This window comes from Emydura macquarii, unplaced genomic scaffold, assembly GCF_026122565.2.
Source record: "Emydura macquarii macquarii isolate MOO-44397 ecotype Brisbane River unplaced genomic scaffold, CSIRO-AGI_Emac_v2 contig_3692, whole genome shotgun sequence".
NCBI lineage: Eukaryota > Metazoa > Chordata > Testudines > Chelidae > Emydura > Emydura macquarii.
The window spans coordinates 2,314,453-2,341,962 of record NW_027133829.1 but is presented as its reverse complement, the minus strand read 5'-3'; the positions used below and the strand labels follow the sequence as shown (position 1 = coordinate 2,341,962).

Sequence of the window (27,510 nt, the reverse complement as noted above, 5' to 3'; positions counted from 1 at the left end):
CATTAAGTAGCTCTTGTGATGAGAGAAATTTTCGTAATTGAGATTAATCATGAATGCTAAACGCTGGTTAAAGTAAAAACCTAGAACAGAATCTCAGATTTTTGACTTTGCTTAATGTAGATACAGTTATGTAACTGACTGCCACATTTCAGTACATCTAAGTGTAATTGCTTCTAATTGAAAAACTTGCAATGAAGCTGAGATCTTTTTTCTTCAACAAAAAGACTTATATGGGGATATTATCTCCCTTGGAAAGAGAAATATAATGAGACTACTTTCTCATCAAAAACACAGAGTTCACTACTGTAGGCGAGCGTCTGATTATGTTTACAAAGATCAGTAAAGAAAACTTTTCCCCAAGAAAATGCAGCAGAGACTTCAGACTTGCCTTTCCCTTTCTGGGATTCTTTTCATACATAATGCAATTTTTTTTTGTATCTTCTTGATATATGCAATGAATCCTGAAATGAAATCTTATTCTGATGTTTAAATCGAATACTGGTGTGAGAGCCCGTAGCCACCTTCTTAAACTACACGAACACTGTGCAGAATGTAGGAAAACAGCAATGCAGGCAAAACTAAAATTACTATTGCCATCTCCTAGTATTTGCCTCACTTGCTTTCTGGAGGGTGAGAGGAGAGACCAGCCTGTATGTACAGACTTAGGCCCTGATCCTGCAAGCATGCAAGTGGCTTAACTGTAAACACCTGAGAAGTTTCATTGATTTCAATGGGACTACAGGCATGCTTAAAAAGGTACATAAATGTTTGCATGACACGGGCTATGGCACGAATCCTGCATGCCCAGGGCACATGCATAACACATGGTGGCTTCAAAAGGCATTCTGAATGAAGAAGGCTCATTAGGCTGGCCTCGCATTATGTACTCACTTTCACTTCCTCCTAATTGTGAAGGCCTTTATCTGAAGAAAACACAACAGCTTAATTTAGATTCTTTATTTAAAATAGATTTATAAAAATGTACATATACGGAATGTTAAAAATATACCAGGGTGAGAATATCTGTATGAACATTCATTATTCTACTAATTGCACAATACTGGATGCAGCCCAAACTGGTCCTCTGTTATGCTGTAAAGGTTGTAAAGATGTGAAATCATTAGTGTAACAACCCTTAGCTCTGCCTCATACAATCACCTGCTCTTTGGGACTTGAATTTACATTGTGCCACATAAACCTGGCATCATTCCCTCATTCATTACAATCATTTCTCGTCAGAAATGTTTAATTTTGAAATTGAAATGACAGAAAAGTCCATACCTTTTAAATGAATTAATCCCACTTAAATTCAAATTTCCTCTTGTACCTCTAGTAAAATGGGGTGGTCTGTTCCCCATTTTAAAGGCTGGTGTCATACATCTGGACTTTGGACTGAGGAGAAAGAGTGTATAATTCTGACAAACAGGTAATAATCATGGTTCAGTTTCTTTCCTTGATCTCTGCAACTTCCTAGAGTCATATCATGAAAGCAAAAGATGGCAAAGAGGAGTGAGACTCAGGAGCTGATCCAGCTCTTGAGGAGATGCCTAACTTTAAGCATCTAAGTAGTCCCAGTGAAGTCAGTGGGACTATTCAGCTGCTTAAACTTATGAAAGTGCGTCAGTGTTTTACTGAAAAGCGAAAGCATTGAAATAATTTTCCAAAATAACCTGAAAGACATTTGCAATTTCTTGAAAGTGTAAGCTAGGAGAAGATAGGCTAATGATTACATAGGAAAGTTAGGACCTTACTCTCTCTTGCAGGAGAACGGCAGCTTTTTTCTTCTCACACCATGCTTCGCAGAAAAAGGAAGGCTAGATGGAATTCCTGGATAGTTCAATCCCACCCCTGGCACACGTCCTCTGAAATGTACATTCTTCCCTCTGCTCAGTAGGCGCCATCTTCCAGTCTCTAAAATGCTTCTCCATCATGTTTCTCGCTCTCCAGTCACCAACATTTACAGTGGGGATGATTTTCTGTGGCTTCAGCCACTGGACAAATCGTTTCATTTCTAAGTAACTGCTGTGTTCACTGTAAGGAATCCCTGTAGCAAAACAATGCAAAGTTACCTCAGGCAGTCTGCTTAGCTATAAGTCTTACTAAAAATATTTTTGCAAGAAACAAAGAAATACTTAAAATGAATATTTTAATTAAATGGAGATTTAAACTTTACTCCAGGGATCAAGTAAAAAGCCAGACTTCATTACTGGAAGGATTAACTAGCATCAATCTACAGTGTCAATCATTAGTGCAAATTCAGTGATCCCAGCTGCTTTGTTGAGTGAGAAGGGGAGACATTTTCTAGGAGACTTAACTCCATCCATAGAATTGTTTGCCAGAGATTGCACCAATAACAACAGAGGAAACAGGCTGGTATCTTTGGAAGCTCTGCAGCAGGCGCAGGGTCTTTCACATGAAACCACACATGGAGTGAATTCCTGGCTCTGTTGAAATCCCTGACAAAACTCCTATTGAGTTCAATGGGACCAGGATTTTACTCATGGAGTCTGTGTTTGTCTTAAAAGCATCAGATCAAACTGTTTTTTGAGAGAGGGGCATAAGAGGAAAAAGTATTTAAAAATGTCATTTACAGTGTTCCAGACTGGCCAAATCATAGACTTATGCTGGAGACATCTCTCTACTCAGCTTCTTAGCAAAAGTGATCCCAGTAACTGTATGATATGAGGAGCAGTAAGAAGTGCTAGAATAAAATGTATGAAAACAATCCAGGCAGAATTAAGTGTATTGAGCCATTTATAGTGCTTGTACCATATATGGTGATATTTCCCCTGGTCTGAGGTTTGATATCTGCCAGCGTGTGACACGAATTGGAGTAAGTCCATCCCGTGGGCCTGAAAGCCAGAACTTGGTCAAAATTCTCCGAGAACTTGTTTAAGTGGTTTTGCAAGCCCTGTTAATATAAGACAACACAGTGATGAAGGCTATTAAACACCACTACCACCACAATGATCCAATAGTCTAAAAGGTTTTGGGGTTTGGTAAGGGGGACATATATTCTCCAACATTTAGTGGGGACTTTCCCCCTTTTTAAAAATGTTAAATACCAGCTTGCTACAAAATAGTTAAGATCAATACTTTATACTTATACAGCACCTTTCAGATAAAGGACCTCGAAATGTTCTACAATACAAATATTGTTAGCTCTGTGTTACAAATGGGAACACTGAAGCTCAGACAGAGTAAGTGACCCCCCCCCCCACTAAAACAACACAGCAAGTCATTTCCTGAGCTAAGTATAAAGCCTCCCTTGCTCTGACTACTACACAATGCTTCCAAAAGCCAAACTCAACAAGACCTGAGGAAACAGTTTCGCTTCTTTTAATTCATCTGACTCCAAAAATCTGACCTGTAAATCTCATAATTTGCCTGAGGCAGCTTTCAGTTTTGTTTATGGATAGGGAAAGAATGAGGGTAAGAGAAAAGGAGGAAGAAGCGTAAGGAATTTTCAGCCCTACGTTGGGATAAAGAGAAGTCAGTGAAGTCAGAAATTAGGAAATCAGTTTCACGTGTCCTATAGATATATTGAAGCCACCCTGTCTATTTGAAAACCCTACAAGATTTTAGATTTCAGAATAATTAACAACAAGCCAGCAGCAGGAAGAACGCAAGATAAATGACTGCTTAAAAGAAAAGATAGATTAACTGTGATTTAGCCCCAGCTGAATCAGCAGACACTGCAGAATTAGGGGAAAGGGAAAGTGAAATACTGCCACAGCAACCCCATGGCTCCTGTATAAACTTGACAGTAACATTCCGAACTACCAAGACAGGCACATTTGAACATAAAGGACCATAAATACATAAGTACACTCTTTATTCAGCAATGGGAGCTATGGCCATTCTTCAAACACTCCATTCACCTAGTACAGTGGAGGAGGTTAGGTTTCATTAACATGGCATTAAGATCCTAAAAGGACTATACTTGCCCATCATGATTCATTTTTAAACAGATTGACATTTCTTACTGCAACGCTTCATAAGATAGTACACAGGCATTATACTTGCCCCTCCCGTCTTACTAAAATACAAGTACAGTATGTGCAGTTCCAATAGGACAATTAGGAGATGAACTAAATGTCAGTAGAACAATTATGAGATTAGTTTGTTCCCAGATTTTGTTATGACCTTGTTAATCAGCTACATAATGTCAATTTTTTAAGAGTAGGATTTTCTGTCCCACTGAAAGTCCATTGTGCTTCTAAATCACGTAGGTTATGTCTACACTGCAATTAGACATCTATGGCTGGCCTGTGCTAGCTGACTCGGGCTAACGGGCTGTTTAATTGTGCTCTAGACGGGCTCAGGCTGCAACCTAAACTCTGGGATCCTCCCCCTCAGAGGGACCCTGTGCTTCAGTCAGAACACAAATGTCTACCCCACAATTAAATAGCTCTTTAGCCCAAGTCAGCTGGCACAAGCCAGCTGTGGATTTTTAATCGCAGTGTTGGCATACTCTTAGGTTCTTCTGAAAATCCCACTCTAATGCTGGAGTATTACAGTAGCACCCCGCCATGCTAAGTCGTACACAGAACACATCCCAGGACAGAGTCCTTGCCCTGAAAAGCTTGTGTAATTTGGAATTCTTCCACTATGAATTTAAAGGGCAAAAGTCTCATGATTTCATTGTTACAAACAGATGTTCGTGTGATACATGGGGAATTCTTTTAATGTTAATATTTTTAGGGAAAAGAAGGATTCTTTCCTACAAGATCATGGCTAATTTCAGAGCTCTTTCATAAAGAGTGCAACAAGAAACGTATTCCTACTCTTTTTTAAAAAATACCTTCAGACCCTCAGTCAACATTGCTCTCATACCTCCATCCTTTTAAAATAGAAAATATAATTCATTCCTCAATCAAGCACCTTCAATCACCCTAACAACCTGTTATCTACTATTTTGCTGAAGTCAGCCGTACGAGCAAATGGATCCCATACATTATTCGAAGACTCAAACATGATTAAATGGTTAATTTACAATCAACCCTGACAGCGCTTACATGCAGCTTGCTTATTCATGAGCAGATATTCATTAGTATTTAAGTTCCAGAGGGGTAGCCGTGTTAGTCCGTATACAGCAAAAACAACGAGAATTCTGTAGGACTTTAAAGACTAACAAATTTAATTTCTGTAGGCATAAGCTTTCGTGGGCTGTAACCCACTTCGTCAGATGTAAGGAATAGAAATCAGATAGGAGGAATATATATATACACATATTGTAGTCAAACTAAGCATTCCACTGAAGTAATCAGTCTTTTTGAATTAGCACTTTTTTGCCCTTTCTTTTCACACAACAAATCCATTTGCGTTACTGGAGCAATTAATGTATTTTATTTTTCCTATGCTTTCAAAACAAAACTTTGCACAATAAAGGATTTGGAAAGGGACATCCAGAATGTGAATCTGTAGCCCTTCATCCTGCCTCCACTTGATATAATGTCTGTAAGATGGTTTTATTTTAATAGGTAGCTTTGATTCCTTTGCTGGTCTCGAGAAAATGCTGCAAAAATTAATAGTCAATATTCAAACACAGTCGTCCAGTACCAGGCTGAAAGCAGTGGTAACTATAACAACTGCAGATAGAGAACATTGATGTCAATTCTATTTTCTGAATGATAACGAGCAGCGATGCTATTTACAGGGCAGAAAGGGCGTGCTTACTTCCCAGGCTTGGATTTGTTTCTTTGGTACACTCTTTGATGCAATGTGACTTGCCCTTCCTGGTCTAGCTTGGGGATTTTGTGAGAATTAGTTATTCAATGTATGTAAAACACTTTGAAGATAAAAAGTTATATATAAACTCTACAGGTCAAATACAGCACCTACCTTCTATGCCATAATGGTCATTGGTGCAGATCTGCTGTACAAAGAAAAAGGGACCCGGGAATGGAGAGCTCTGTGCACTGCACAGAACTTAGCTGACAAGCATGAAGCCCAGGGCAGCGTGGGATATGGCAAGGATATGCTTGGGGTGCACTGGAGCTGCAGAAGTCTACTTTGATCCTCAGCCCTGTCTCTGAAATATCTAGTGCCCAGGCTGCTACTTGCCCTGTTATTATTAGGCCATAATCATAACTAGTACAGAATCTTAGAGTATTGGTGTTTGTCTGCTTCAGCTCTAGGCGGAAAATGTTGACATTTAAAATCTCTATAAACTGTGGTCACTGTTTAGGAGGAAGGGAGAGCAATTTCTGTGTTTTTTATAATTTGATAAGTGTCTTTAGATGAGTGAGGTTCGCTGATGAATCAATGTAGCACCTATTCACCACTCATGGAGAGAAAAAAGAAGCTGTTTTGATTTTGCTCTTGGAAATCAACATGGGAAGAAGAAGCAGAGGCCAAATAAACTGAAATCTGGAATTAAGCAGATGTACAAAAGTAAAAAAAAAATCACAACAAACATACACTTCCGACTCTTTAGTTTGGGAATCATGGAGAGAATAAAAGGTAAGATACTCAAGAGAAGGCAAAATGCTAGGGAACAATTTGAGATTAGAAAAAGGGACTGAGAGAAGCAAAGGGAACGTGAGCGTGTATGACTTGCAAAGAGTAGCTACAAAATATCAGTATATTTATATTAAAAAAAAGCAGTTATCCATACAATTCTATTTAAAACAATGTATGTTTCCCAATAAATCTGTGGAGTTTTACTGGGAGGCTGGCATTTTGGAAGGAAGTGAATGTGCCTATAGATTACTACAGATGGCCTGAAAGTAAGAAGGAAGTCAGTGAATGCAGGACCCTTTCATAACACTCAGCTCATTTTTTTTAAATCCACTCCAGGTATTGTGTCATGGATCACTTTGTTCCAGGCTAATTTTAAAATATTCACTGTTTGAGAAGGGGCAAAATCTGAGTCAACTAGGTGGAAATGAAAGACAAATCCATCCGGATTTAATCCAGGGAACCTCCAGCTGGGGAAACATGGAAGCATTCCTCAGGAATGCATAATTTTATCACCAGCTATCATCTTAAACTGACCTTCAATCACGGAAAGCCTTTTTAGAGCTTCTTTTTCAGTTCTTTACCTGGAAGCAGGTTATTGAGGAGGCATTAAACAGTATAAGCAAGAAGAACTGCAGCACAATCCTTAAAAACTCACAAGAATGCAAACCCTTTGGAGCTGGGACAGTCTTTTGCTCTTTTCGTACAATGCCTAGCACAATGGGGCCCTGGTACATAACTGGGGCTTCTAAGCACTACTGCAATACGCAATCAATCAATCAATCAAATCAATAAATAATATATACAACTCTTAAAAGCCAGCTAAAGTTTGAGATCACAGATGAATTCAAAATATCAGCTAAAGGCTGAATCTGAGTTACTGATGGAGACAATTTCCCTAGTGACTTCACAGGCTGTGTAGGTTTTTTAGCACAAAGCTATAGTTATCAGCAATCAGTGGGGCATAGTCTGAATAACAGTATTAGGACTATTCCTTAAATAGGGCTAGCGACTGAACAAAAGGCATATCAAAACAAGATGTGGGGCAGACCCAGGTGAACAGAAAGAATGTTTGGAGGGAAATCCAAAACTCTTACTATAGGGCTAGAAAGGACTAGTAGATAGGGCACTGGACTAGAACTTAAAAGACCTGTGTTCAAGTCCCAGTTCAGCCACAGAATTCCTGTGTGACCTTGAGCAAGTCAACTGTTTCTCAGTTTTCTGTCTGGGATGTTGCAAAGATAAAATCCATTATGACGACTGTGTATGATGTATAATGACCTCAGCAATGAGGGTGTAAAAGTAGACAGATTTCCAAGGTCAGGAGCCTGCAATTCAGGACAAAGATTGCTCAGCCCAGCATTAAAAAAAAAAAAAAGAACCACCACCGTTTGGGGTAATAAATTTCTACTGTATATATTAGAATGATGTGTTATTTATTAATCCAAACAGACCGTCAGATACTAGCTGATTTATTGTTTACAATACTGTTCTTTTGAGTTTCCTACATTTACTAACAGACACCAGGTTAATGCTGCATGAGCTCATCCTTAAGCATTTAACATCTGTTCAACTGAGTTTGTGATCCCCATGCATCGTAATGACAGCAGGACTATTCAGACTCCAGCTGTTGGCTTCACTGAAAGTTTATCACACTGGAAGGTCTAGATGGTTATGATTCTATTGTTTGGGGGCAAAGTAATCAACATAGTAGTATATTGGAGGCCACATTGAAGTGACAGGAACAGTAAAATGACATGTCTGTAACTTACATATTCAATGGATAGTACGGTGGGATTTTAGTAGAAAGAGCATCTAAAAAGGAAGGCGAGAGGGATAACAATTCTCCCTCCACACAGTCTTTCGTACACTTTCTGGTTGGTTGCCTTTCCTGTATAGCCTTTCCTCTCCATCCCACAGTTTAACTTATGGTATTACATGTGTTTCTATCTGTCTAGATGCCTAGCTACCTGAGTCACTTACCGTATATCGCCCCCATTACTAGAGTATGAACACCGCACAGCCTTGATATATTTATTCTTGCAACAACCCTTGCTTCCTCATCATTTTCTCTGCAGAAAATGACAGGGAAGCTGTGCTGGGGCTGGGGATGCCCATGGGTATAGTTTTTTTGTTTGTTTGTTTGGTTTTTTTTTTTTTTTTGGGGGGGGGGGGGGGGGGGGGGGGCGCGTGGACAGGCAATGCCCCCCCAAACAGAGGTGAGATGGGGGAGAACACGCGGGGTCACATCCCACTTCCTCCTCCCTCATTTCTGTGCCAGCTGAAGGAGGGTGCCACTCGGCTCTGGACGCCACAGTGCCAGTTGTGTTCCCCTTCTGTGTACTGGGAGCCATCCTGTTTTCTGTACAACAGTGAGTGCCCGCGCGGTAAGGCAGGGCGAGGGGGATGGGGTGGGACAGGGGGAAGAGGCAGTGGGGAAGGAAGGGGATAAACTACAGCCGACGGAGGGGGATGTGGGAGTGAGGGGAGGGGAATGGAGCAGGGGACAGCGTGGAAGGGGGATGGGATGGGACGGAGAAGGGGATAGGGAAATCGGGGAGAGGAAAACTGGAGCCTGGTATGCGGTATCCCCTTGGCAGCAGCAGCTCCCATTAAGAAGGCCCATCGTTCCTCCACCCCAAAGAGCCCCACCCAGCTGTATTCAGACCCGCACCACAACAAACCCCACTCCCCCTGCACCCAGACCCCCCAATAAACCCCTATGCATCGAGATCCCCCGCTGAGCCATTCGCTCCCAGACTGCCCCACACAGAACCCTCTTACTCCATATCTGGATCCCCTCACACTAAGTCCCACTATACTTGGATCCTGCCTGCCCACACCTGGTGCTCCTGGAGCAGAGGGCAAGACCCTGGGGTATTTCAGGCCCGGCCTTTGAGCTGTATCAGGGTGAGGTGCAGCCTGGGCGGGGAGGTGAGGGAGGTCTGCAGGGTGATCTCCCACCTCCATGCAGCCAGTGGCCTGTGCTCCCACTGCCGTACTGGAGCCTCCACATTTATTTATTGACAAATAAAATGTGCAGAATTTTAAAATACAGTGCACAAAATTTGTACTTTTTTGGTGCAGAATTTTTAATTTTTTGGCGTAGAATTCCCTCAGGAGTAAGTATTTCTCTAATTAAAGGCTAGACATATTTGCCTATACACTGTGCATCTTTCATGATTTTGAAATTCCCTGAGATTCAGTCAACGTAACTTAGTACCTATACACTAACATGAGGATGTAATGTAGAATTTACTGACCTCTCCTGCAATTGAAGGGTGCGATGTATCTCAATTAGCATATAAGAAATAGAGAGCCCCTCCCTGCTGTTGACCTGCACTTTCAAATCTACTTCCAAAATGCACTGTTTTCCCATTCTCCGTCAATGTATATGGTCTGGTATATGGTCTCCCTGCTCACCTTTAATCTGCTTTTTATGGGAGTCAATAGTCTAGCTTTTAAATAAAAAGAGGGAGTTAATTAAGCTTTTAAAAAAAATTAAAATAAAACAAAAATAAAAACATTCTTATCCCTTCCATCATCTTTGAATAGTTCTGAAATGAAGCCTCTGAGATCAGATCATAAACTTCCCCCACCCAGACTGGCACCATTGTTGGTAGTCTCAGTAAAGAGGCTAACTATGAATGGATAAGGAAAATTAACTTTCCTCTAAATATATAGGCTGGGCAGTGCAGAGGTAATCTGTAACTCTGTACTACAGTATCTGTATTGTGGACAGAAAATATCCTCTAGACTATTAATCTGGTACCTTTAGTAGAATGAAATTCTCTCTCTCGCGCGCGCACACACACACAAACCATCCCCAATAAAACTTGAGTATCTCTTTGGAAAACAGATGGTACTTGATTCCCTTGTATAAAACTTGTACATAAAAGTCAACTTAAACAAAATAAAACACACTTCAATCTAAAATCCTTTTACCTATTATTGTTACAAGTAACACCTGATATTCTTATAACTGAAAGATGGGAATTTTTTTCTTCTTCAGTTTGATCATTATGTTCATTTGACTACATTTTGTGTCAGTTTCACTGTTTCTCAGATAGTCCGTTTCTCTCTGTGGTTTGTGTAGATCTTCCACACAGCAACAGAGGAAAGAAAAAGAGTTTAAAAATGAGGAAAAAGTGAATGTAAAATGAAAACTGGACTCAGGGGCATGTGTCATAGCTGAAATGATTTTTTATCTTATAAAAAAATTTTTTGACTAGATTTCAAGTTGACGATGTCCCTTCTATTAACTGCCTCAAAAGACAGGGAGTTTAAGGATGAAAACCTTTCAGTCCTTTTCTACAAAATACAAATTAATGGAAAGGGAGAAGACATGGACTAAGTGTCACAGTATATTAATTGTTAATAGGACAGATCCTGCAATCATTAAATAAAACCTACTTCAAAAAAGGCCACAAACAGCAAGCCTTTGAACAAGTCTCATCTAATTTTGTTCCATGAACACTACATTAGAATGAAATTACACTTTCTGTGCATTATGTTTGGAGCCTGTTATTAATGTTTAACTGCATCTCAATTTCAATGTGTTGCTATATGTCAAAACATCACTAAATAAATATGATCTGACAGGTAGTAAAAAGCACCAAAGACACCCGACTGCTATTATATCATCCAAGCTAAGGTTAGCAAACAGGTGCAGATGATATTTCCTACACTTACCTTAAAATGAATTTGCATCATGGGAAGAAGGTGAAGCAAAGTATCATTCCAATCCATGGTGATGAGAGAATTAACATCTGCTGACTCCAAACACTGCAGTGTTTTGAATTTATCTCGGGACATGCTCACTTTAGAACCCAGAACTTGAGCAATTGCTGTAGGGTGAAGGAGAAAAGATCAGACATAATGAAGACACAGCTTGCAAATAATAAAGATTTCCAGTGTTGTTTCTGAGATGTTCCTGATCATCTCACTGATTTAATTATCACCATTTAAAAAAATCCATTTTTGCCAACAAGGCTATTTCATATTCTAAAATATGTAGGGGAAAATTGTGGTAACTGTTGGCAAACGCTGATTACTGTAGTGTAGCTTCAGAACTACTTGCAGACAGGAGTTGTAAAAGTATATTAAGAGGTTACAAATCATACCTCCTCAATAATATATTGATTTTCAAGGGAGCAAACTGACATGTCTTTCTAAGAAGCTAGAACCATGTAATTTCTGAAGAAGGGATAAACAACCCATGTTAATGATGGCCTGAATTTCAGTGAGAGAAATTCCAGTACCAATGACTTGGAAAATCTTTTTAAAAGTATGAATGTTGCATGGCTATCTATTCTAGAAGTTACAGACAGGCAATCACTGAAACTTCTAAACATTACAACTGATTTAATCATAGGGCACAAAAGGTTTCCTTTAAGACAGAAAATAAAGATGCATTTAGCTATAGGGAATGTCTTTAATAAATAGTTGATTTAGAGGGAAATTCACAATATCAACCTTGGAAGTAAATGTTAATAGAATTGAAGTTTAAAAATAATTACATTTCCTTTACTGTGTTACTAATAGAACTTGAAATTATTAAAACATAAAACAAATTTTAAAATCACACCTGTGCATTCAATGCAGTGGCACAACATGATTTGGTTAAGTCTGCAAACACTGCAGGTGAATGTTTCAATCATAAACTTGTTTTTAGTTGAAATTCTAAAAACTTACAGACATTTAAAAAAATAAATATTAGGCTTTAAAATTTATTCTCTTTTGCTTTCTCTTTTTACACAAAATCTAAATGTTGAGCCTAAGCTACCTTTATGCATTCTTTAAAGAAAAGTTCATTTTACACTGATTCAGAGATGCATATATTCATTTTGATCTGATATGCTCATTTACACACCTAGAAAGACCTTTTCTTTTCCAATGGAATAGGTGCCACAAACAATCAATGTACGTGGGTTTAGAGTTACCGTCTCAAAGGCAATGTTGACAGCAAACTGGATAACCTCTTGTTGAGAAGGAAAAGTGTATTCAGGACTGCAGTATCTAAGAAACGGAAATTGGATATGCATATGTAATAGAGCGGTATGAGCATAAGATAGAAGATATCCTACTTCATAAATAGGCTTTGTCAGAAACTTCAGGCAACAATGACATAAGGAAGAGAAAGCCAAGTTATTCATCAATATGAATTCAACCTATTATTTACTTATTAGAAATCATGGTGGCATATGGTAATTTTTTTTAAGATGAAACTTAAGTCTTGTTCAATAATTACATTTTAAGTTATACTATGTACATTCTTTTCTACACGCACATTTAAGAACACTGCCAATATTCACTCATCTGACACCGAGACTACTAAAGTCTTTTTCTCTTTTGAATATTATTTTTATAAAGATGGATGTTTGTGTCACATACTAATTATATCCTTAGGCCTTATTTTTGGCACATAATTATCAAATAAGGTATTATTCATTCACAGTAACAAACTATGAGACAGAAATAAAAGAATTGCAACTGGACATTAGTCATCACGTCCTGAAAAACAATTTTATATGGATGAATCAAAGAAAGGTCTAATGAAAACTTGGACAACTGACTCCAATATTTAGCAGCCTTTCATTGTTGGAATTTTCTTTTTTGCATAAAGGGTCTGACCCACATTAAGCCAGTTTCAATTTCATAAAGCTCTGCTTTTACAGGTACAAATGGCACCCACAATTTAATACCACTTACGAATAAAGTAGCCCATCTCAAACAAATACTGCAAAACCCTTTATGCCACGCACCATTATTATATCCTTATTTATATAAAAGCCAACAAACAATATGTAAATGGCCTTTTAACAAATACCTTATTTCTTTACATACCACTCATCAGAGCTAAGTGAGTATCAAAACACATCATTCATATTATTATTATTTTTTAAGATATAAAGTACTATTATTGGATACACAAGTGTTGTTGGGAGAAGAAAGAAGCTATACTAAGAAAATGTAGCTTACGTAGTATCCAAGTAGAGAGTGTGAATCTTTTGACTGATCAGAGGAGGATAACACTCCATAGAAGGATCTGCCCTGAAGTCCCCTGTGTGTAGTATAACAGTTCCATTGGGAAGGCTAAAAAGGATCATCGTGGCACCTGGACAACTAGGAAAAAAACAACCCAGTGGTATCCATTACCACACAAACTATACTGTTTTCAAGCAGCAATGGGGATAAAGCATGGTAAATTACAGATATTCAGCCCCACAGATTGGCAGATTGAGACCTATTCTAGCTATGCCACTTACTTTTCTCGTGACCATAAACAAACCGCCATCTCTCAAACTGTGCCTCAATTTCCCCATCTATAAAATGTGGATGATATTACCTACTCACAGTGCTGTTGGGAGATTAATATTTATACATTATTTTGAAGTTGTGAAGTGCCAAGTTTAATTCGTGTTCCAATTCCAGTGAAGCTAAAAAAATAAACCCCAGTTTAAGTCCGATTAGTATAATTCTTAAATTAGATGGATAGTGGGAGAACTACAAATACACCTAAAGGATTAATAAAGCATGGGGATGCCTTCTGTGTTGACCAGTCTTCCAGCACATGTGGCACAAATGATGCTCCAGGCCCATCTTTCATTATGTTTATCAGTCTCTGTGGTCCAATCTGAATTTTAAATAAAAGGGAAATGGAAGGCTGGGGATAGAAGAGGAATTGTTACGTGTTTAGGAAAAATAGAAATTGCATAATTGTAGGTGCTATCTTCAGTGCTGTGGGGCTTGGTGCAATATTTGCTTTTTAAGTTCTCTTTACAGATTTTAAACATTATTCTGCACCCAGAATTGATTATTGGGTAGGTACCATTCCCTGTGTGCTATGATTGCTGTGAGTCCATTGCTTCTAGTGCAGCTCCTCATCATAGTTATTCTGTTTTGCAGGGCAGACACTCAGACTGGGAAGCCAAAACAGGAGTATTACGGACATAACTACAGAAAGTTAAAAAAAAAAATCTTGAAAAGGAAGGACTTGCCACAGATCACAGCTTAGAAGACAGAGTTAGTAAGTGCTCCAAAAACTGGAACTTTATACCTGTGGCTTATATTCCTTTTTAAAATTAAGGGAGAAGGAAAAACTCAAAAATGTCCAAATTACATAAACTACAAGACTTCTTTCATTCCCAGCAAGCATTCTCAAAGGACTTGCAAGGAATCTTCTCTCTCAAACTATAAACAAGCCCTAAGATAAGTGTTATTCAAACCAGCTGTGTCAGAATTTTGCATTTAAATGATATACTAAAAAGAGAGGAGTTTTATTCCAACAAACAGACAAATAAGGCAGAATGATCAGAGCTCAGGACTGAAAGCCAGGAGCTACTGAATTCTAATCCTGACATTACCACAAACTGTCTACATGGCCTTGGCAAGTTAAGGTCTGACCCTGCACCACTGAATTCAGTAAAAGCTTTGCCAAAGATTTCAATGGGAGTGAGATCAGGTCTTTTAGGGCTGAATTTTCAAACTGTCAAATGATTTTTGGTGCCCTCCTTGAGACACCAGGGACCTGATTTTCACTATTTGAAGCTCTCATTGTCATCAGCAAAATGTAAGGTTCTCAACATCCCTGAAAATAAGGCCCAGCGCGCCTCAAATAGGGCACCAAAAACTGAAGTACTCAGAATCTGTACCATTCTGGAAACTCTAGTCATAAACTTTTCTGTGCCTTGTTTTCTTACCTACTTCACAGAGCTGTTCTAAGGATCACTCATAACTAATGTCTATAAAGAAATGTGAAAATTAAAGCACTGTGTATCATGAGCTCCTCACCATATCTAGATGCTCAATACAAATGCACAGGGTAAAATTTTCAAAAGAGTCTAAGTCCCATTCTTAGAAGTGATTTTGGCATTTCGAAGACTAAGTCCCATTAGCGTTCAGTGAGATTTACCCTCCTACATGTCTAAATCACTTCTGGAAAAATGACATGTATGCTCCTAAATCATTTAAGCACTTTAAAATGTTTTATCCTTAGCCTTCCAGATTCATTGAAGCCAAAAAACCATGAAGGTATAAACCATTTCCAGACACTAACTTATCTTTGACATGCACAATTTGCAAATGTTGTAATTCAGCTGCAGAAATACATACTGATTGGCGTCCAGCAAGAGCACTTTGATTCCGTTCACTATACACTCTGTATCCATTGGCAATGTATGGACATACTGTTCTTGCACTCGAAGTTTACTCTTCACCAAGTTGCCAGTTATCTGCAAAAGCGAAAGAGTTTAGTACTAAGACAACAAACAAAAAGAGCATGTCAACCCTTTGTGCTTTACCTGATAGTTTATGCAGAAAGAGAAAGAAAAACATGTAAATATTTCAGGGGAAAACACTTTTTCTTTTCACTTTTTCTGCGCTCAGGTTTTTTCTAAAAGTTATTTTTCTAACGGTGCCAGCAAGCAAAAACCCAAGCATAAATACCACACAGTTTGGCTAGCATTTTGGCAAGGGACATTATAAAGAGAGGTAGCGTCTCTGGTGTTTAGAACCTGAGACTTGGAGCCAGAAACCCCTAAGTTCTATTTCTTCCTCTATGACAGACTTTCTGGATGCCTGCGGGAAAAATAACCTTCCTGCCTCCACTTCCCAATCTGTATTCTTCTTTATATCACTGGGATGCTGTGTAAGGTTATTTAAAGACATAAGCATTGTGGAATTGCTAAATATTTAATTTTATTAGATTATATTGTAAATATTTAGAAGGATCTCAAAGCCACAGCTTTCATATGTGCATTATGAAAGATAATGGCCCCAACAGTGGGCTGTGCTCCAGCCTCTTATTATACCTGCTATATCTGGGTTCCAGAAACTCCTGAGTAGGGGGAGAGCCTCTAACCCCTTACCCCTTCATTGCAGCTGGCTCAGGAAAAAGGATATAACAAGCCCTTCCTTATATCTGTCTGATCCACTGCTACTGTAACAGCTCTTTGGAGTTGTTAGCAACTGGTGCTAGTTACAGTGGTCTCTGGGGTACTGGCCTGGTAAAAAGTCACCTCATGAGGGGGCAAAGGGTTCCTTTATCCAGCTCAGCTGTGCCAAATGCTCCTGAGCCACAACAGAGGTTCTATATCTGTAGAATCTTAACACTGTATTCTTTTGGTTTTCATTCATACTTGCATTCTGATTTGGTAATTATCAAGTAACCTGAGGAAATCTTACCTTATTACAATAGATTGGAAATGTAAATTTTTTTGTTAGGCCACTATAATGATCAGAATGGAAATGAGTGAGGAAATAGGCTGTGCAGCCTTCGATTTCTCCATACTGAAATGCATCAACTGTAAAACCAGTTCCTATAACATAAATACAACAGGAGCGAGTCAATTAGTATGCACAGAGTAGCTACCACCAGTTACTGGTCAAATTTTTTTTTTTTTAGTTGAAAACACATTAAAATTGTATTCAACAAAAAGGAATATGTGAGAACAAACAGGCTTGCAGACATGAGCTATATGCAAACAGCAAGAACTATAGCTTTACTGATTAGAGTCAAAACTAAGCAGAATCTTCAAATAAATACAAACATCGACACATTCCTCCCAAATAAATACCTGTTGCTCATCTGCTATCCTACATTTCAGTTACAACGGATAAACTGAGTAAACATACATTTGTATTCAAAATGGCATTTCAGAAATGCTAAGGCAGTGCAAGCTTCCCAAAGCACTGACAGTGTATTTCACTTCCAATCTGCACCATCTATGCCAGTCACCATACATATAACACTCCTGCTAAACGTTACTACTATTAGCAGGCAACTAATCTGGATTCTTCAAAAAACTGTATCTGCTGGTTGTTACACACCACAGATTTGGTATTATATATTTAAAGGAGTTATTATTTGTCATAATAAAAGCAAATGTAAGGAATCTTTTCTATTCTCTCTCTGCAAATGAAAAATCAATAATTTAAAAAAAAAATATCGCATTTATTGATGCACATTTTCTTTGAATGTGGTTATATATTCCAAAAATCACCAAATACTTCATAAAATTGCTCGTAAGCCATTCAACCCATTAAGATGTATCCATTTGAAAAGTAAATTTCTAAGTTATTTGAAAACATTAATGAAAATAAATTCAGATATATTTCATGTACAACTGATGTAGTTCAAAACAAAAGCTAGACAGGCAGCAAAAGAAACTGACAATTATATTGTAGACATGGGGCCCAATCCTCCAAACTGATACATGTAGGGGACCCCCACAGCCTCATGGACCTAACTGACATTATGCAAGCTTCAGGGTCTACCTGCATGTATCAGGTGTCTGGATCAAGGTCATAGACAGTAGGCTACATACTTATAGCATTTACTACCCCAACTCCCATTTTCCTTGTATCTTTATCCAGAATCAAAAAGCAAAACTATGATCCTCTGTTGGTGAACTGAAATCTGTGAAGTTTAAACTTTTCAAACTATTGATCTGTCTTCTTTATACTTTGGATAGTTACTTAAGAAGACTTTGGTAAATTCTGAGCTTTTTTTTAGCTTTAGAATTTTTTTTTAAGAACTCTACTAATTAACACTGAAGAATGTCATTCTACTGTAATACTGTACCTTAAACTCAAAATGAAGCTCAATTATTAAATGGTCTATGGTATGCAAGTGTGACTAAAACATTTTGTTCTATAAATGACTATTAGCTAATTTCTCTTATGGATTCAAAATAAGCTATGTAAAAGTTACAAGTGATGAATTAGACAAGGCAAACATTAGTTGAGAGATTTGCAAAGACACCTAAATGATTTAGGAGCATAAGTCTCACTTTCAATGGGACCTGTGCTCCTAAATCTCTTAGGTGCTTTTGAAAATCTTCCCGTTAGGCTACATGCTCTGTAAAATATAATTTAAGTAAAAAAGTTTGTTATTTTTCCTAAATATATTTAAAAGGCAATATATTTTTACAAAATTATTTCCTTCTTTCATTGCTGTTCACTCATAGAATGAGCCGCTGTAATCTTGTAAATATCTATGGCCCTGATCCTGCACCCAACAACTTTTGGGTCCCTGAACCCACACAATCACCCCCTACGGACTTCAACTGGGGTCCACTCATGTGGCGATCATTAAAGGATTGGGGCCTAAAAGATTTTTACACTGAAATAGAATAAAGAAGTCTAGTATTAAAATGGAAAATAAAAAGCTATATCCATCCTAGACAGTTCTAAATTAAACCACTACAATTAAAGTCACAAGTACTTCTCACCCGGTATCTTCTTATAAAAGGGACACTTCTTTGTTTTTGTTACTTCTTCTGTAGAAGATGATTCTCTAAATCTTTTTCTCCAACTTCGCTGCCTACCAGATGCTGTATCTACACAGACTCCATTTGTATTTGAACTTTCCGTGACCGCATCTATGTCCCCCACAGACACTTCAGCTTCCCTCTTTCGTTGTCTGGGCCTCTTTCCATTGGGAGTTACTGGACTTGAGGCCTGTGTTCCCTCGCAGAAATGTTTCTTTCCTTTGTCCTCTTCTTTTGCTTTGGGTTTTAACCCAAAAAAAACACCAATGTCCATTTGTTTCAGTTGTTTGGCTGAAATAGATTTGGCCTTCATATTTGCAACAGAAACAGATGACAATGTTTCAAAGGCTGCACTGGGAAGGGCTGCAACAGCTGTATTAGGAAGACTTCCTTCTTTCTCTATTACTGGCTGCGAACTCTTCTGGTGTAATGCATTTCCACTTGTGTTAGTAGTCATTTTATTTGTATTAATTAGAAAGTTACAAGGTTTCTTCAAAATTTCACTTTGCCTTGTCAGAAGAGAGCTACTACTTTCTTCTTTGACTTTCAAGGACAACGATGGATCACTCACAGCGAAGTTTGCAGAATCCAAACTGCAAGCATCAAAATCTTTTAGCTTCCAATTATCTGTATTAGAAACAGAGGCACTGAATTTTGGCCAATCAAATTCCTCCTTAGTTATACCATAATTAAAGGAAAGTGATGATTCTGCAGTTTGTGTCCTTTGTTGATGATTTAACTGATTAGCAGCACTTGCTGAATTAGAGAATAAACTGTTCATGTGTTCCGGAGAAACAAAACTATCCAAACTACTCAGTCCATTCAACTCTTCACAAGGTTCATTTTGTATTATGAAACCACCTATTTTAGTGCAGCCATACTTGGGTTCCTGCTGAAGTGGAGAACAATCCAATTTAGTAAACAACATACTGCTAGATTCCTCCCTTTCAATGCTCTCATCTTCTGCATTCTGGGTATGAAATAATCTCTTTTGTAATTTTTTTACTTTCTTCTCCTCCTCCTCCTCTGTTTCCTCTTCATTTTCCTCATCAGTATTAAGTGGAGAGTAGGAAATTTCACAGTCACTGAAGTCAGCTTCTGCACGTAGCAGCTTTAACTGATTTGGGTCATTCTGACTGTCCAAATCTCCACCATCTTCGCTTCCTTGAGAAAATGGAAAATCCAAAGATGCAAGCTGGCCATTATTATCTGCAGACTGTGTGAGCAGAAGAGTCTGTTGAGGGTTTAGAATGTTTGTGGAAGAAGCAGCATTTACATTGGTTACATTTGGAGATTTTCCTTGTGTTGAACTCTGTATCACCAATGTATCACCAATCTCATTTGGGGCATTTCTTACATTCCTGGTCAATTTCTCACTCTGTGAGATTCCATCCACAAGGCCTGGGAAACAGCTTGACTTAGCAGCATCAGAATATGTGAACTCTCTCTCTGGGCTATATGTCGAAGAGTTAAGAAGATAATCCCCTGCTCTGCTTGTAGCAAGTATGAAATGGGTATAGCGCTTGTAGTGGGATGGAATGGTGGAAGTGCACAGGAGACCATCAGGGCACTCTATGGACACAGTCAAACAGAATAACACAATATTGATATCTTGGCAAAAAGGCATTTTTAGCACAAACACATAGTGATTTTATATTAATGTTCTGGCATGACTGTTAAAAGCTTTCCCTTATAAACAGAGTTGTCTGAGGCCAGAGCCACAGCCAGGCCAGAGCTGCTCTGAATTACATCAACCTGACATTCCACCTCATAGTTGTCAGCTGGGATACAATGAAATTTTAAAAACGCTATTGGAACCACTCACAGGCATAAGTGTTTTCATGTTCAGGACCTTATTAAATAATTAGTGGCTGTCTCCCTTTCTCTAACGTCACAAAATGTTGAAGTCTATGTCTTACTAACCTACTCCTTTTGAGAAAGTGAGAATCAGTGGATAAATCAGTGCCAAACAGCAAGATTCTCCAGCGGATACTTTAAAGCTGAAAGTAAGGTAGCAGATATATCTGCCCACAGTTAAAATTATAGAAAAACCAAGGTTTAAGGGCTCCATTATTATCATTCTACAGTGACTTCAAAGGTCCCTCCAGTAAAAGCCACACAAATATAAGAAAAGGAGCAGCCTTTGCTTTAAGTTAAAAGTTTCTTGGCTCTGTACCTCCTGTTTTTCAATCAAAATAAGATATATTAAAAGTACAGATTAGATTTCTGGAAGATTTACAAGGACTTCAGAGATCCCTGAAAACACTGGATTTCATCACTTAAAACTGTGTGAGAGGGGTCCCAGTTCTCTTGCTCCCTCTCCTCTCCCAGACTAAAATAAGTCTGCAATCTCTTGTGTTCATGCTCTCACAGCAAACCCACAAGGTTGCTAAAGTACACAGGTCCTGGGATTGAGGTCTGAACTATATCTGATCCAGTCTTTGGTAGACCCAGCATTCAAATCTTGATTTCAGCTTCCAAATTTTGTAAAGGTCCTAGAAAATCTGATAGTGTGGGCCAGTGTTCCTCCCTGCCCCCTTAAGAAGAGGGGCTCTGTGGCAGAAGGGAACAAAATTTTCATTATGGAAGTTTTGCCTTAGTGAGGGCTGCAGGATTGAGCCCTAAGTGTCAATGGTTTAGGTCCCAAGCCTGTGAGATGCTGAACATGTAGTACCCTCAACCACTTCAACTCCTATTTCAAGCTAGTGACAGTTGAGTGCAACACCCCTTAGGAGGGAATCAGCACCCTGAAAGATTGGACCTTCAATTTTTATCAGCGCTTCAGAAAAAGAGATCAGAGTGCCCCAGATCTGATATGAAAAAAATGCTGATAAACAATGAACAACAACATTATTAATAGTAATTCCAACCATAATATAAATTCTCTCAAATTCCAAACTGATGTGAGGTTCTATACTACTAATTCTGACCTAAATTTCAAGCAACTTTCTTTGAACCACCTTTAAAATCTGTTTGAAGGACAATTTCTCCTCACCATAGCCTTACCTTTTTCAGTGGATCCTGGAGTGTCCAAACATTCAGCAACATGCCAGCGAGGCGTCTGGGCTAACAGTAAAGAAAAAGGCATCTGGCAGCTTGGGCAGTATCCATCATAAACTGGCCTTGCATCTGGTGGGGTTTGTTTTTTGTTACAAGTCCTGTTTTGCTTTGTTGGTGTAGTTACACTTTCTTGAGACTGCACACTATGGTCATCTTTAGGTAGACTGAAGTTGTGATCAGTTATTATAAGTGATTGAATATCTTTCGGTCTTGGTCCCTGTTCACTTTTCATATACTTATCTTTGTCTTCAAATGCTCTTTTATTATTTCTACTTCCACTTCTTCTTGACTTGCACTTCCCATGATTTGCTTTCTGCACAGATGTAGAGATGTCCACTGAATTATTATTCTGATATACTGATTTTGGTTTCCTAATGGATTTGTACTCCCAAATATCTTCTTCCAACTGGGCATTTTCAGACATGGCAAAATACAACACGTCAAATGATTTCCTCAATCTTAAGCAATAATATTTCAATGTTCCTAAACCTGTCGATTGTTCTTTTAATGCTTTCCCTTCTTTCTTTCCTTAGACCTGAAGCTGAAAGATACTTGAACTCCATTTAAAATGTTACTTTGGGCCACAAACTGGATGGCCATCACAGATGGTCCATGAACTCTAGCTTTAAAGGAACTCAGCAGGGGGCTGTATATTTTTAAATGGTATTGTTAAATCAAATCAAAGTGGATCATAGGTGTACTTATTTGTGGAGGGAGCCATTTGCAGCAGTTACTGTTCTTGCACTGAAGTGCTACAGGTAATCGCAGCCTCAGGAAAGCCGGGTTAGAGGTTGAGTCCACATCTGACTGCGATGCCTTCAAGGGCCTGAAAGGCAGGAGACTGAAAACAAGAGATTTTAATTGGCTTGTGGACACCCATAGACCAGAAAAGCATCATGAGGCGACAGAACGAGCCCCTTTATGGAGCAGATCCAGTTCCCGTCAGAGTCAGTGGCAATTCTTCCAACGACTTTAACGGGACTTGGATCAGGCCACGCCTTTGGGCTACTCTCGTCTGCAGTCGGCTGCCCCAAAAGCACCGCCAGGCTCAGGCTGCCAGCGCCCACCTCAGCAGAGGGGCTGAGAACTGACCCAGTGGGAGGAGACGCAGCCAGGGCTGGGCAGGGTCTGGCATATCTAGGGAGACCCCATGGCTAGTGTGAAAAATCAGGAGCCTTCTTCTTTCTGGGGAGAGGGGCTCCATGGTTCTTATATACGACAAAGCCCCTGATATGGGGGCAGCCGGGGTCACCCTAGCACATCCCCTCCAGGTCTCCACTCACAGCTTTACCCGCCGCCACCTGAAGGGCCTGCCTCGTTCCCTCCTGCCACACAGCGGGAGAGTCCCAAGGGCCGAGGCCTGGCTGCCCAGCGGAGGGGGCGGGGCCAACCGAACCCAGCCACTGCTGGGTGCCCCCCTTCCAGCCCAGCCCAGCCCAGCCCCCTCCTCTCCAGCACCGGCAGCAGCAGAGCGGTAACGCACCTTCCCTCTCTCCCCGCAGCGGCGTCGCCCTATCCGCCGCCGCACATTCGACACCACTGCGCTCGCTCACGCTTTCCGACTCTCCCAAAGCGGGGGGACGACTCAGTGCTGATATTCGAGGTCGTTTTAATCCTCCCCTTTTCCGCTTTGCTGTCATCATTTTTGTTCAAGAACCGGTTGACCAAAAGTGCTGCGTCGAATCTGCGGAGCCGATGCTACTGCCAGCTCGGATTTTTTGTCTGTTTGTTTGACGAATATGCTACTGGGAATGTTAAGGGCGTTTTTTAGCTTTTCAAAAAATTAAACGTCTGCTTTGCTTTAAAAGACGCGAACTTGTATCATTTTAAATGAATGATTTTTAAAAGATATTTTTATTCCTATCGTTTGCAGAAATGGAAGGGGAGGGTGTCGAATATGCTGAGGGGAAAAGGCAGGTTAGTAAACAGTGTCCATTAGTCTGTCAGGCAGGCCGGGAGGGAGATAACATGGCGGCGGGTGGCGGTCTCCCTGGGCTCCTCCCTGCCCAGACCCAGCTGGAGTATGCCCTTCTGGACGCCCTCACCCCTCAGGAGAAGGACAACCTGGTCTACCAGCACCTGAGGAAGGTGGACAGCTGGGAGCGGGACCTCACGGTGCCCGACTTTGGAGGAGGTGGGTGATAGGCAAGGGCCGGGCCCGGATGCTGCCGTCGGACTGCGGCACCGTAGGCTCAGCGCGCGGCATCGATATGCAGCTCGGGGGGTGTCATGTCATGTCATCCTCCGCCGCCTCCAAATTGCCTCTGGCAAGTGCCGCCGCGGGCCTGGAGTCGCACGCGGAGCGTTGGGCTGGGGTAAGAAAATCCACTGCCGTGATTCGTTCTCTGGGTGTATGGGACTGGGCGATAGGAAGCTCTGAGTTCTAATCCCACCTCTAGCTGCTTTCTGCTGTATACTCCAGGAGGGGTTGGTGCGTGAACGGCCCAGGAGTGGATGACAGGCGGCTCTGCATATTCATCCCACCTCTCTCTCTCTATCCTTCTGGTTACGTCTTTTTTCCTGATCATGAGCAGTTTTGCTTAACATTGTGGCCTCTGTTTTCCTACCTGTAGAATAAAGACAAGCCTCCAAAGAATAAATAGTTAAGCAAACAGAATGGCGCAGATAAAAATGCACCAGTTTAGTGTAGCCAGCTCTCACAATTTTATTGCCAATATTTCAGTGTTGTTTTTCTTTAAGCCAGTGGTGCCTAAACTTTTCCTGTCACCCCACCACCACCAGCAGTGGACTCTGTATGCAGCCCTCCCTCTCTTTCATTACTGTACAGTTGGCGCAGCAGAGGACAGAGCTGGGGTTGGGCTGAGGCAGATTGCTGGGGGTGGGCACTGGGCAGGGCAGCGCTGCCCTGGGGGTGGAGAGGGAATGTATTTAGCAGGGGAAAATAAAATGTTTTTCATGATATTCATGTCTTTGTTACTGAAGTTTTAAACTTCAGTAAAATAGCAAGTGTTAAATAGCAAGAAAGATGCGTGTTTGTTAAATTGTTTTTCTCCAGAATGACCCTCAGAGCTTCATTTAAATGCCCCATTTTGTGTCAGTTACCATTCCAGCCAAAAGGGAAGCAGATCCAAGCTTTAAACTGTGGTGAAACAACTTAAAAATTGTAACCTTAGTTGTTTGCGAGACAGCAGATCCTAAAACATCTCTTCAAATCTCTACTTGTCCATTTGCTTGTAACGAGTACTAATGGCTGAGTAAAATATCATTAGAGCAGTGATACTCAGACTGAGGCTTGCAAGTCACAAATGACTCTTTAATGTGTCTCCTGTGATTCTTTGCAGCACACAATATTAAAACACCGTGTGATTTAATTATTAATAATTCAGGATGCTTTTACTATGTTATTAATCAATTGTGGTTGATAAAATAAGAATACTTGGTCAGTCATTTTGCTATGAGAATATTATATGCATATATATGAAGACTAAATATTTCCCATCATACTGTTTAAATATGAATATATTAGGGCTGTCAAGTGATTAAAAAAATTAATCACAATCACAGTTTTAATCACACCATGAAACAATAATATAATACCATTTATTTGATATTTTTGGTTGTTTTCTATGTTTTCAAATATAGGTACAGGGCTCCGGCCCAGGGCATCAGCCCCTCGCGGCTGCCTCTGGAGGTGCGGGCTGGGGCATCAGCCCTGCCACAGCCATCTCCCTCCTTGTTCAGAGGTATGCACATTAATGTTGTTTTCAGTTAATCACAGGTGTTAACTGCGATTAATTGACAACCCTAGAATATATATAATACTATAGTAAATGAAACAATAAATTCTCACTACTATGGCTCTTTTGGGTAATGTTGATCGCTGGTTTGACTCCTGAACCACAGAGGTCTGAGTATCACTGCATTAGAGTTTTTGTCATTGTGGTAAGGATCAGCAAGTAGATCTTACATGTGGGCTAGTAATTTTTCAGATGCTTTTGCAAAACTGCTTATTCTGGTTCCTAAATATTCTTTGGCTGACTTAAGATAATAATAATAGCCACAGAAGAGTACTGTTGACTAGCCAGGAAAATGTTGGAGCTTCTTTGACTTTTATTGCTCTGTATAAAAACAATAAGAATGGCCATACTAGGTCCATCTAGCCCAATATCCTGTCTTCTGACAGTAGCCAATGCCAGATGCTTCAGGGGGAATGGACAGAACATATTTTTTGAAACCTGTTATATTTGACTTTCACAACATCCTCTGGCAACAAGTTCCACTGGTTGACTGTGCATTATATGAAGAAATATTTCGTTTTGTTTGTTTTAAACCTGCTGCCTATTAATTTCCTTGGGTAAACCCTGGTTCTTGTGTTACATGAAGGGGTAAATAACACTTCCTTATTCACTTTCTCCACACCATTCATGATTTTATAGACCGTTGTCATATCCCTCCTTAGTCATCTTTTTTCCAAGCTGAACAGTCCTAGTCTTTTTCATATCTCTTCACGTGGAAGCTGTTCCATACCCCTAATAGTTTTTCTATAATAGATATAAGTACTGCTTCAGGATTTTCCCCAAACCCTAGATGATGATGTCCCATTCATGCCCTGATTTTCTGTTTACAGTATTTAAATGAAAACCCCTTCATACCTACCCATCTAATACCAAACTAAAGCAAAATGATTTACTTTGGTCTCTGTGGCAGATGTTCAGGATATCACTATTGTCAATGGAAACGTTCATGTAGGGAGAGCAAATGTCAAACCATCTTTTGTTCAACTTTGAGAGGAGAATTTTGTTCCAGTATAATTTAAGCTCCAATTTAGGTTTATTTTTTTAGTTTCCACATTTCTCCTCCTGTTGTACATGTTGAGACAATTTGACAGATTATCCCCAGCCTTTCCCAGATCTTAGACTGGCTACTTTAGAAGAATATAAGAATAAAGAAGTTTCCTAACAATTTCATTATTTATGAAAAGATGTGTCTGCTTTCACCTCCAGTATATCTGACACCATACCAGCACCTTGTCCTTATTGATCACTGTGACCACCTCATTTAATCCTTCTTGAGCTTACCCTGTTTCACTGCATCAAGTTCTTGTCCTCCATTTTAAGACCCTTCACAACTTTCCCTCTCCTTCCTTGTCTTCTCTGATCTTTATTGGTTGTTTCCATCTCACATTCCATGTCAGAGATACCAGCCTCACAAGCTAGTGTGTCAGGCTCTCACAGGTATGTCTCTGTACCTTCTTCCATGCTGCCTTTTATGCATCAAAGCTTAAATCTTGCAACAGGGTTCACCTACACAGAGCCATACTGACTCAGTGGGGCTTTCTGGGATTATAGAGGTCTACCTGTATAGAGTAGTTTGCAGGATTGTGGCCTAAATGTATAAAATTCAAAAAGCAACATTGGATAGGTTAAAATGAAATCGTCCATCATGGGAATGCATTTGATTTGTAACTAATGAGGCAATTTGAGCTGTTAGCTAGATTTAGGATTCTTGGATTCCATTCTCAGCTCTGCCACGGATGTGCAAGTTCACCAGGGACTAGTCATTCATAGGTAAATCCTCCCATGTTTTTAGTCAGGGCTTGAAAAACAGCACAAACAAATAGTCAATGTTTTCTGTTCCCTGCATATTTTTATCCATTTCATGAAAGACATTTTAACTCCACTGAGGAAGAGGGAAATGCCATAAAGTATAAATTCCATTCTGTTGGGGTTTTTTAAATAATTGATGGTCTGGTAGT

At 39.7% G+C, this 27,510-nt stretch overlaps 2 protein-coding genes across 5 annotated transcripts in view; one reads left to right on the top strand and one right to left on the bottom strand.

Annotated features, from left to right (window-relative positions):
- Positions 1 to 942: 942 nt before the first annotated feature.
- On the bottom strand, positions 943 to 23,476 carry DCLRE1A (DNA cross-link repair 1A). 2 transcript variants are annotated; one of them, XM_067537248.1, is made up of 10 exons: positions 23,278 to 23,476; positions 21,741 to 22,635; positions 18,696 to 20,306; positions 16,648 to 16,781; positions 15,577 to 15,695; positions 13,444 to 13,587; positions 12,335 to 12,480; positions 11,155 to 11,309; positions 2,770 to 2,911; positions 943 to 2,044 (listed from the first exon to the last, which is right to left on the bottom strand). In XM_067537248.1, the coding sequence occupies exons 2-10, from the start codon at positions 22,216 to 22,218 to the stop codon at positions 1,815 to 1,817; spliced, it is 3,159 nt and encodes a 1,052-aa protein (XP_067393349.1). In that variant the 5' UTR covers positions 22,219 to 22,635; positions 23,278 to 23,476; the 3' UTR covers positions 943 to 1,814. The 2 variants fall into 2 exon arrangements, with proteins under 2 accessions (XP_067393349.1, XP_067393347.1); XM_067537246.1 differs by lacking the exon at positions 23,278 to 23,476 and adding an exon at positions 23,078 to 23,159.
- The window catches only part of NHLRC2 (NHL repeat containing 2), a 53,221-nt gene continuing 48,825 nt past the window's right edge, over positions 23,115 to 27,510 (top strand). The window contains exons 1-2 of one of the 3 annotated variants that reach the window (XM_067537251.1): positions 23,115 to 23,268; positions 25,398 to 25,498. Coding sequence is in view for 2 of the 3 variants with exons in the window: in XM_067537249.1 (XP_067393350.1) it covers positions 23,629 to 23,711; positions 25,398 to 25,498 (184 nt within the window). In the remaining variant the exon portion in view is untranslated. Of the gene's footprint in view, positions 23,269 to 23,313; positions 23,712 to 23,756; positions 23,929 to 25,397; positions 25,499 to 27,510 lie in introns of those variants that run through there. The other 2 variants (XM_067537249.1, XM_067537250.1) reach the window with 2 other exon arrangements.